General features: G+C 43.3%; 1 protein-coding gene across 1 annotated transcript in view; it reads right to left on the reverse strand.

Moving 5' to 3' along the window:
• LOC142817987 (steroid 17-alpha-hydroxylase/17,20 lyase-like) overlaps positions 1–11,112 on the reverse strand; it is a 14,123-nt gene extending 3,011 nt beyond the window's left edge. Inside the window, exons 1-4 of the mRNA XM_075896108.1 lie at positions 10,941–11,112; positions 10,134–10,336; positions 8,385–8,510; positions 2,446–2,550 (exon numbers count right to left, since the gene is read on the reverse strand). Of these exons, the coding sequence (XP_075752223.1) occupies positions 2,446–2,550; positions 8,385–8,510; positions 10,134–10,336; positions 10,941–11,008 (502 nt within the window). The 5' untranslated portion in view covers positions 11,009–11,112. The remainder of the gene's footprint in view (positions 1–2,445; positions 2,551–8,384; positions 8,511–10,133; positions 10,337–10,940) is intronic.
• Positions 11,113–11,676: the final 564 nt, after the last annotated feature.

Consider the following 11,676-nt stretch of genomic DNA (forward strand, 5'->3'; position numbering starts at 1 on the left):
TTTTATTGACCGATACGTCATAAATTACGCTAGATATATGTACAAATGCTGCACGCGCAGACATATGTTGAAGAGATGCAGATGTTTATATAACCAGTTGTTAGCACTTGCGCAGCGATATCAACTGGAACATGCGCATTAGCAACACAAGAAGCTGATATGAAGCACTGATGCTCGCGAGGATGCTGGCCCTGGACTCTCCTGCATAAATAAACTTGAGCGCACTGCACCTAACCACATTTGACGTTAACCAGACGTGACGGCTGTATCAAAAAGATTACATATGTAACGTTTATAAAATTAGGCAGGCAGCCCTGCAACCACTCTTGACGTTTCAAGGAGAGTAGCGTCTATTTGAAAAGTAGTTCCGCCACCTGGAGAAGCTCTGTGGTAGAATGCTTGACTGCCACGCAGAATGCTTGGGTTCGATTCCTGCTGGGACCCCGAAATTTATTATTTGCATTTGTCGGGGGGTCAACGCTGCCTATGTCAGGTTTTTCTTAACACTGACATTTATTATATGCCTTCGTTGGCTCGATGCTACCCATGTCAGGTATTGCTTAACGCTCACGCGTTCAAATTGTCCATGTGTGTTCTCGTCATTCCTAGTTGGATACAAGGTATCTATCACCTGTGACACATATCCGCATACCAGTGGCACATACCCTGCCCGTGGGTATGTGCCACTGTCTGGCGGCAAGTGTTTGACGACGCAAGCGACGGGATTGTGACATTATTCATGTCTTGACCAGCGCGTCATATTCGCCAAACCATCTTACTCTCCCCTGCTAAGTTTGGTTCAAGCCAAGTAAAGGGAGTGACCACGAGAGCAACGAAACGTAAGCGGCTAGATAGATAAATAGATAGATATGCTAAAAGTCGCCGAAGTTTGCTAAGAGATGCTTCGCATTTAAAACGTTTATCTTCCGAGTGGAAGATGACCTGCTATGATGACGTTCACTATATATAATGACCTGCATCACAATGACATGCGGTTATTCTTGCTTTTGCCCCCCCCCCCCCCCCATACTAATATGTAATACTCTGAAAAGAGCCTTTAAATGTAAATAAATTATTATGACGATGATGAGCGGAATCCAGCTCCCACGACTCTTTTGCACATTTGAAAGGCAGGCACACCGCAGTTCACTAAACTGAGCCGACATTTTTTTACTAGATTGTAACCGATCATATTGTTTTTCTGCTTACTGAACATGAGTTTGATATTGAAAAAATCAAGACAAATACTACGTAGATACCCACTTGCGCTTGGCATTTACAGTTTTCCTTAAGATTCCGCATGCAAAGAACTACAGCGTCCGGACACCTGCGCTACGGTTTAAAAGGTAACAGGACAGCCACGACAGTGGTTACTCTGTGATGACTGACTTGTAGGTTGAGGTAGTGCGAGCATTGGGTGCTGTGTGTACTTATTACTAACGTGAACCAGAGTGCTAGAAAGATATCGTTTGTGTGCGGGATGTTTCGTTGTGGCTACTGGGACGTTTCTTTATAGCACACAGTCTATGAAGGTCTGTAGAGGTACGAACTAGAACTTGCTTTGGTTTGTTTCTTCAGATTCCCACAACGCACTTTTACCAGGGACTAAATTCCCGGTAAAACTTGCTGCTATGCTAGTTGGTACTGCTTACTGGAATAAAGAAAAAGCACAACAATAACAGAAAAACGGCAAGAAGGAGAACATGGAAGCTTGCAATGAAAAAAAAAAAAAGGAACTCGTAGACGAGGCTGGTGTGCTCGAGATCACAGAATAAAGACGGTAATAGAGAAGGGTGTTGAGTCTCCCTTTCTGTCTCGTGTTTTTTCTTTAGTTCTTTGGATCAATGACTCGTCGTCTTTTGCTTTAATTAGGCTCTTTGGTTGTTGTGCATCTTGTATATTTTATTAAGATGCTATATTTACTTCTCTTGAGTTTTCTTGAGACCATTGGCTTAGAACAAAAATGTTACCTTTTGCTAAATAGAGGTAAAAAATTTGTCAAACTCTACAAAAGCTTAAACATTTTATCAAGGCATGACAAGGACAAAAGCACATTCCGGTTTCCTTAGGCAATTTTGTAAGAAAAGTTGTCATGGCATCGCAATTTGCAGTAAAAAAAAATCTTGCTTCTGAAAGAAAACTCATCACGTTAGAATATGCAGGCATGAGATCGCTAACATAGACGCCAAGAACGGCCGGCAACAAGGTAATTTTAGGGAGGTAAGTTACGAATAAATCTAAAGTAGTTGCGGAGATTGCAGTTTCAAACGTTGGTGTATAACATTCAGTAAAGTACAAGTGTCGAAAAATACAGATAACTCCCTTCGTTCCAGATCACTTCTCGACGCATCAATAAAAAAAAAAAAATGTTTTCCAAGAATGTGAATCTTGTTGGTATGAAACTCAAGCAACGAAAAAAGAAAATAGGCTAAAATTTTTTTTCACCGATGTTGTCTTCGATTTCCTTTTGAATCCTATCTTGGATGCCGTGTTCTTTTGCTATCCGTAGTAGTAGCCACTGAAATGTGGCTGTCGATGTGTTGGTCCCAGCTGTAAAGCAACACGAACACACATGTTGAATGTGGTTTTTGCCCATTGTGTACATATGCGAAAGTGCAGGTTAGGGTAAGTAAAGAAACAAATGATAAATAACGTACACATGCTTTAAAACGCATTACAGATTCCGATATGCAGACGTGAATGTGTGGCGCCTACAAGAGGGGCAGTGGTAGTGAAGACATCTGTGTTGTATTGTCTTGGCAGATATGCTGACCCCACCACTCGCTGTATCAATTAACGCTTAAGGGTGCACCAGTCATCTTTAAAAGTAATTAAGACCATTTACGCATTTAGATTTGCACTGTGCGAAGCATTGTGGTGAAGCGTGATTTAAAAAAAAAAACGGAGGTTATTTTTAAACGAAGAAAGAGAGTGAGAGAAAGATAGTTATTGAAAGACAAAAAATTTAGCCGGCGTATGGAAGTCACTGACATGTGACTATCCCGCATGGGCAACTGAAAGAAGGGAGGAAGGAAGATAGCAGAAGCAGAGGTGCAATAAATATCAAAAAAGAGAAAAAAAGGGCGCTGTGTTTCTGGCTCTTGGCTGGGGGCGCGAGTTGATGTATGGTGCTTAATTGTGTACATTGTACTACAGTGAGGCGACTAATTCCTCAGCATGTACGAAAAGAGAACGAGGGTGACAGGCAGGGTGCAAGTCAAAGTTCACTTGTGGAGCTGACTGACATTGTCCACATAGGAATTTCATCATTCGCCTCACTTGCATGAGGCAGGCCAAATGGCCTAAAACGCACATGTTGGCAAATGTCCGTGTGATTGAGTGCTTGTATTCTTATAAAGTGCACAATTATCAGTCTTCACTTAACGCTACAAGAGAATATATTTCAGGGTTTCGATTTAGCCACAGTTGTTGCATTTTAGACAGTCCGGTTGACCGAAATGGTAGCGTAAGCCATTTTTATAGGCAAAGTTTAGACGAGGTCGTTTGTATAGTTTCCAGTTGTCGATGAATGCTGGATTTGAGTCTTAGGCCCATATTCACAAACCAACGTTGACTTTACCTAACGTTTTCCTTAAGTCTCTGTACTCTACACATGTATTATAAGGGCACAAAAATGGTAACAGTGTAAATAAAAACAAGATTAGTTCATAAATACTACCTTGCTTTGGTCATCAAGCTTAACAAAAGCCTAAAACGATAAGAAAAATTTGAGGAAATGTTGAGGCAGGTTTGTGCGTGAGGGCTTTAACCTGAGTTGTTGGTCGATGGAGTAAAGAAAGCTGTGAAGATGTGTCAGAATGTTCAAAAGACGCCTCTTCCTTACTGTAAGAACAAGTCCTTTGAAAACCCAGTTGTGAGGCATCATATTTGGTAAAATAACGTTGCCTGTAATGTTGTTATTAAATAAATTACATGATACTTCGTGCTTTTTGTTAGCCAGCGAATTCCGGCTAATTGTGGTGTTTAAACACCGCGAACGCACAACGAATGATCTTGCTGATGCATTTCGTATTGGCATAAGCGAATACGGCTGACTAAGTAAAGCATAATCAAGAATATCCTCCAAAGAAGTGTCTCTCCTAAAGGAAAGAAGCTAGGAGAATGAGGTGGTGTGCGGCAAAGGCCTGCACGAAGCAACTCAGAACTGTGCGCATGCGCGGCAGCTTGACACGCCCTGGTTGGGTACATATAACCCGTTAGACCTTGTGTCAATAATTGATGGACTTGTGCGCAACATCATCGAGGCCACATGCCAAGCAAGGAAGTGTGCCTTCTGCATACGCAAGGGTTTCCCTCCTGAGGAAGTTTGTGCCTTATTCGGAGGTGTTCAACCATCCTGGAGACATGTCAAAAGGGTCTGCAAGATTCTCAAGGCGAAACTTTGGCGTCAGGTGCGTTTGTTTCACGACTGGCTCCGCGTGGTCCACTACAGTCTTCTTCCGCAATGGCAGGCTGCTCAACACCTTCGATGGCTGAGGCAGCAACTGGGCGTACTCACGGAAGTGAGGTGGAAGCAGGTGCTGAACCCACTGCTCAATGTGTTTGATAAGCAAAGAAGGGAAGAACGAAAGCGCATTGTGGTGCTACAGGACGCATACATTCCGGCAGAAATCGAGAGATGGCTTCGGAAGGGACCAAAGTTTGCCGTTCCGTCTCGCATTTCTGCCCATGAACTTGTCGGACTAAACAGGGACTTGTCTGTGAAGGCCAATCAAGACCGGGACAGATGCCTACAAGATGGTATGAACTGTTTATCGAAATATGCACCGCAGAATCAAGATAGACCTAAAGTTAAAGGCTTGAATAACATCGTGTCGTTCTTTAAAAGCCACAAATTAACGTTAATGCTAGCCGACAAAGAAGGTTGCTTTGTGGTCATGCCTGAGGGAGCATACAAAGAAAAGGCTTTAGCGGCTATCAAGAAGAGCTTCCGCCCAGTTAAGTTGGGAGCGACTCGCGTTAGGTCTAAGTTCGCTGATTTTTGCAAGAATGCGGGGCTTACAATGTTAGCTAAGGACATAAAGAACAGCAAAGGGAGCAACCTCAACGTTTTTTTCTCGGCCAAGACACACAAACCGGATGTACCTTTTCGCACTATTGTTAGTGAAGGAGGGTCTTGGCAGATTAACGTTAGCAGATTTCTTCAGAGCAAGCTAAACAATCTCGTGGTGAATGACCCTTCCCGTACGAAGGGCTCAAGTGATGTGTGCGACTTTTTTTTTTTTTGCGGTCTCGCGTTACTACAGGCAACGCCTTTTCAGTGGATGTTGTAGATCTGTATTATTCCATGCCGCATGACAAGCTTCTAGCCTCTGTAAAATCCGGCATAGAAGAGAATGGTGACGTCAATTTTATCAATGACGCGGGCGTTAATGTAGACAATTTTTTATCGCTTTTAGAATTTTTTCTCAATGCAACTTTTATTATGTTTGACGAAAAGCCATTTCTTCAGCGGCAAGGAATCTGCATCGGTTCCTGTGTCGCACCGGTCATTTGCGATATTTTTTTAGCGGATGTAGATAGGGACTTGGACAATGCTTTTAAAGGGGGGGGGGGGGGTTTAAAGGTTTTTAGGTACGTTGACGATTTTTTAATTCTTTTAGATAAATAGGGTGACCTTACATCGCCTGATATTATTTTAAACGTTTTTATAAGACTAGGACGTGGGCTTTTCTTTACTGTTGAATTGCCTCAAAAAGCTTGTCTGCAGTTTTTAGACTTCAGCCTCACGTGGAACGATGAGCATCTTTGCTGGTCTTATCATCCTCGTGTTGAGAAGCAGCTGTTGCCGTACGATTCTGCCCACTCAAAGATTCTGAAGAGGGGCGTTGCGTCTCTTTGCTTGTAATCAGCGCTAAAGAGGTCGTGCCCACACAGCACGAAACTTAGTTTCCTCAATCAGGTGAGCCGACTAGAGGCTGCTGGGTTCCCTCGATCGGTCATTACGGCCGTTGCTGAATCACTTCTGCAGAAGTTTAAACAAGGAAACACGGGAAGCAATGACTGCTACCCAGCCTTCAAGGATTAGGCCACAAGTTGTGCCATATATCCATAAGGTCTCGCACAACCTCAAGAAAGTCGCGGCCAGGCACGGCGTACCGATGGTGTTTTCCGCACCAGAAAAAATCGGAAGACTGTGCCAACGTGTGTGCGATAGGAAGAAGCGCGGCTGCCAGAAGAAACATGAGAGGGCCTTTGTTAAGTGTTCCATGGGGGTTGTATACTCCATACCCTTATCCTGTGGAAAAGTGAACATGGGCCAAACCGAACGGTGTAATAATGACCGATTAAGAGAACACGCCCAAAAATTAACAAAAAGAGATAAGTATGCGTGGTTGCGCATGTCATCTCGTGTGGTTGTGACGCACGATTTTCTGAGACGAAGATTCTGGGCATAAGCGCAAGTAAAACTGCACGTGAAGTGTTAGAGGCCTTTTTCATTGAAAAAAATAAAGATCACTGTGTAAGCGCCCCTTCGATTTCGTTGTTACCAAGCGAACTTCAGTTTATCGCTCTGAGGCTATGACATTGATTAACTGTACGTTTGATAATGTATGCTGTTGGCCTTCTATGGTGTGTGTGCGCACAATGTGTCCTGTATATATTCAAGCCTTCGAGCTACGAATAAATCAGTTGGAAGTGGGCGCTGTGTGTGTTTGATGCATGAGTGCGTGCGTGTGTGAGTGATCGTGTCAAGCTTTCGCGCTCGAATTAACTTTTCAAAATATATACAGGGTGTCTCAGGTAGCTTAAGGCAGAGTTTAAAAATATGCCGGTACACGCGATTACGACGTGACCAAAGGCATGTTGCTCACCATTGCCTGGAGTTAGTGAGTCTATTTTTTGTGTTCTCAAATATTGATTAATTGAATCAGTTTAATGAGAAAAACTTTTGAAGAAACGAAGATAGATGAAAAATTCAAGGAGGAAATTGTAGATCAGTTTGCAAAACATCCGATTAGGCAGTTTTGAACTTTATATCTGTTAGGTATTAGTGTTTTTTTGCTAATTACAAATGCCCGCAAAATACAAAAAATACCACGTGACAAACCTACTCGTGCGCCAGTGCGCACAATGATTCTAGTGCTCCCTAACGTTCCGCGTACGAACGACCACAGCATTTGTCCTATTGTGCTGTCCCGGCCAGGCCGCAACAATGGTGGTGGCTTTACGATGAACACGTTTTGCGATCGGCCACAAAAACTATAACCGCTGTGACTGCTCATCACTATCATGAACCGGTGCGAGGAAAGCGTGTCGTTCGTACGCGGAACATAAGGGAGCACTAGAATCGTCGTGCGTACTGACGTGCGAGTGGGTTTGTCACATGGTATTTTTTCTTATTTTGGGGGTATTTGTATTTAGGGGGGACTTTGTGTTTGCAAACTTCCCCCTGCAGCCAGTACAACAACCTCTCTTGCTTCATTTCATGAACCATCATAGCCATAATAATGAAGAGATTTCGCAATACAGCCCTGATGACAACGAGGATATGAAAAGAACAAACGAAGAAGCAAAACAACAAACGAACGAAGACAAAATAAAAGTTGGATTTGTATATTATACGCACAGTCTTACGTCTTTATAATGATCTAATGGACTAACTTTTCACGGGAAAGTTACAGTTTACCGATGATCTCCCCCTTTCGAACTTCGCCCACTTATCTTTGTCCATTCCGTGGATATGGCAGGATTTTTTCACTCACTCACTTACTCACTCACAAAAACATTGTTAGGTGTGTACAAGTATTGCGGGAAGACTACTACCAGGTGAACAATATAATGCAAAGGCACTGCAGCAAAACTCAAAGAATCAGGTGTCCCAATGCAGTGGTTGTAAATTAGGTTTGTGCGGAACTAAAAGCTACGTCCGTCACGCTGCGCTGTAGTGTTGTGGGTCCTTACCCCCACTTTAATTTATCTCACTGCATGGGGTCCCTCCATATTCTTTAGGAAAGACTCCCCATCTATGCCAATAATGTAGCAGGGACGCTGTGTTGGTATACATCTCACGCAGAACCTCAGCTACCTATACAGACATGATTCGCTTAACAACATCTTAATGTGTTTCCTAACATGTTAGACATTGAAAGAGAGTGGTACTACACTATGAAATAACTCTTGTCTTATTTTTTGTTGAGGTTAATTCATTAACAGTATGGAGGCATGCTTCTTGTCTTTTGCTTTGCCATGGAGAACAAAGGCATTGTATATTGCCTATTGAAAGCATCTTGCCAACAAGGACAATGAAGGGCCCCAAAATCCCAGCGCGAAATTATGCATGTGCACGATGTAGGGTGACTTATAAAATCTATGCTACCCAAAGAATACGTGGAGTAAGGCCCATCCATTGCTTTACCTACCGTTGAAGATGTTCATCGTTGCAAGAATCATGTTGGGTCTGGTCAGGTATTGCGCATCAGTTCTATCATCTTTGATGGCTTCTTCTCGGGCGGCAAGCATGGCGTGAGTAAAGTTTTCCGTGCTACCTGTAGGAGGGCGGGGCGATATCATATTTTGAGCCGCTTTGTGGCCTAAGAAGTAGTGTAACGCGAGTTTGTATTAATGACATCACTGACATGTTTGCGGTCACGGCGTTTAATTGTTGCGCAAAAAGAGTCAAGAGCCAGTCGTTGAAGCTACGATGCAACACTCTCCCGTTATGAGCATTTAGGCTAATAAGATGATTCTGTGACACTTGTGTCTTCAAGAGGCCTTCGCAATGATAACACATTGGGGATCAAAATTGACAACAGCCCAACAAGCAACAACTGTAGCCGCGATGAAGCAGTCGAGCATCTTATCAGTGAGAGCCCCACTTCAGCGACCAGGAAAGAGTGTTGGGTGGATTTGGCAATCGTCTATTGTCGGAGGAAAGTTTGTTTGGAAACTGGCCGGGACTTCCCTCAACACAGAGGGTTTCAGAAAAAAATGCGTTTCTTGTGGACCATTGGCCTTAAGGATAACCTTTCAGCTAAGTGGGTCTCGAAAATGAGGCACTACGCTCTCGGAGCGAACGGACACAGCAGACGCTGTTGACGTGATATGTGGGGGATTAACGTCTTAAAACCACCATATAATTATGAGTAACACCGTACTTGAGGGCTCCGGAAATTTCGACCACCTGGGTTCTTCAACGTGCACCCAAATCTGAGCACACAGGCCTACAGCAGCTGTCAAAACAACCCAAACTTCGCGTACATTTATTCAATTACTTTTACATCGACGATATCACCCACCTAATGAATACATCACTAGTTATCAACACGCTAAACACAACTTCACACAATATTCCAGTGCACTGGATCAACATAACAACAAGTACAAGGTAACTTGAAGGCGGCGTCACCAACGATCGACTCACCACGAGAGGCCAACGAAAAACGACCTGTGGCGCCACACATGTCTCACGTGCCACCACCCACACTCGCCACCAGGGGTCACTGCTGGCGCTACCTTGCTAACCATGATTATGAACTAGCACGGCAGCACAACGCCACCTACAACTTGATGGTTGTTACCTCTAAATGCGGCGTATCCTCGAGGCACGTGTGCACCATGAGGCGCAAATGATTTTACAAGAATGGTAGCACCTCTCCCCCCCCCCCCCCCGCACTCCCCAAAGTAGTTTCATATTATCCTTTCTTTTTTTTTGTAACGTCTCTTTTAAATTACTATGTGTTCCCCTTACTAGCTTTTTTTGTGCTAAGTAAACAGCTGGTCTGATAATTGGCAGCCACCCTATTTCATCTGCCCCCTCCTCCTACAAATAAATTCTTATCCTCCTTGATTGGGTGACCCATAGAAAAACATATCATAATAGTTGCGTCAAGCTGATGAACATACTTGTCTTCTGCTAAGAAATTCTCGGCTGTATGAAGTGCCTTTCACGAAAAAAAAAAAACACGTTCGCTTGGGCTTTTAGGTTTGATGCACCGCGTAATCTTAACATTTTTTTTGTGGCATTCACGGCAATCAACAGAAAGTAAGGTAATGTAAAAACCTACACCACATTGCACGAAGTACTATGAGTAAGAGGCCTGCGATGCTTTGCACAAGGTTCCGTTTCTAGACGCCGCCACATGTACGCAATGCCCGAAACTAGTGTATACCTGGGGTGTAGGTCTCCTCGGCTCTCGAGAACAGCTTTTGTATAAGCTCCTTGAGTTCGCGGAACAATGCTGCCATCTTTTTCTCTTTGTTGTAGTACAGAACGGCCAGAAAAGGAGCGATGTCACTGGGCAGTCCGTTGGGTGAGATTCGGTAGAACCGGCGGTTGATGTCTTCCAAGCTTTCTATGTAAGCTTCGTGCAGCCTGAGCATGAAATCATGTCGTTAGTGTTGTTTTCCTCAACGCCACAGGATCGTCGGCTGCAACATGTAGGATAAATTAAGGAAGGGAGTCAATTGACTGTAACAAATGTAGCAAAGCGATGATCAAACCAAACCAGTAAAATAAACTTCTGGTTATCAGAAAATGACCTTTGTGGTCATTATATTCCGCAGCGACCATATAAGGTTCAATGGCTGTTTGCTTCGCAATAAGGTTTTGTGTAAATCTTGGTTTTTGCGACCACTGAGTCTAAAACGCGCTGTACTAGAAAACAACATTATTTGCATTTGGCGACACGTTGTTCAAAGCGAAGCAAGACTAATCTAATTTTTAAAAATATCTTGGCACTCTAAGTATACCAGCAAAACTGTGGCATTTATCCCCAGGTCGAATTTCTCTACCTTCGCTAAATATTTTTTTTTTCTGATTATTTTTGTTTCCACTGGCGTTATCCTAGGTCATATGAAGGTAAAAAATGCAGTGGAGTCAACTAGTGCTCTCAAGAATACAGAGCAATGTTTTCTTGATTTAGGTTCGGCTTGCAAAAAAGTAACTACAACTTTATCAACGAAAATATACTGCATACCTTGTACCATATATAGCTACCCCAATGACGTTGCAGAACATAGAGAAGATAGGTTTCCTGAAATCCATCGTCTGTGGTCCTTCTGTTAAGGAGTCCGCAAAGGTGTCGACGATGTCGGTGCAAAGATGTTCTAAAGACTCACTGGCCGCGTACCGTCTGCGATTAAAGGAAACTCATCTTACTAGCATGTTGGTTCATGTCATAAAGCAGACTAAAACAAACAAACAAACAAACAAACAAACAAACAAACAAACAAACAAACAAACAAACAAACAAACAAACAAACAAACAAACAAACAAACAAACAAACAAACAAACAAACAAACAAACTTGGCTGTTTTATATAAGTCACGAGGGCTCTCATGTTTTTGCGAATGTGTCTTGAAGGCGAAAGTTATCTTCTCAGTCGGCTGTATCGATCCGCCAACTAAACCGCATACCTCTCCTCGAATTGGCAGTAGCCTTTTAGTAGCATCTGCTAAACGCACCCTAAGTGAATTTGCAGTGCCTCCGAGATTGCAGGCATCAGAAGCTCTCGAAATTTCATGTGGTATTGCACTGCATCCGCCATCTCTCCATCTTTGCACCAAGTGAAGATGTGTGGCGCCCGTTTTTGTGTTATCATCATTTTGTGTCCCGAGTTTTTTGCGCCGTTCGTAGGTATGTAGTAGAGACATCTCGAGATTACGTCATCACATTACGCCAACGCATGTGAGGTCACACATTGGCACCTGCG

Source organism: Rhipicephalus microplus, chromosome 1 (genome assembly GCF_043290135.1).
Source record: "Rhipicephalus microplus isolate Deutch F79 chromosome 1, USDA_Rmic, whole genome shotgun sequence".
NCBI lineage: Eukaryota > Metazoa > Arthropoda > Arachnida > Ixodida > Ixodidae > Rhipicephalus > Rhipicephalus microplus.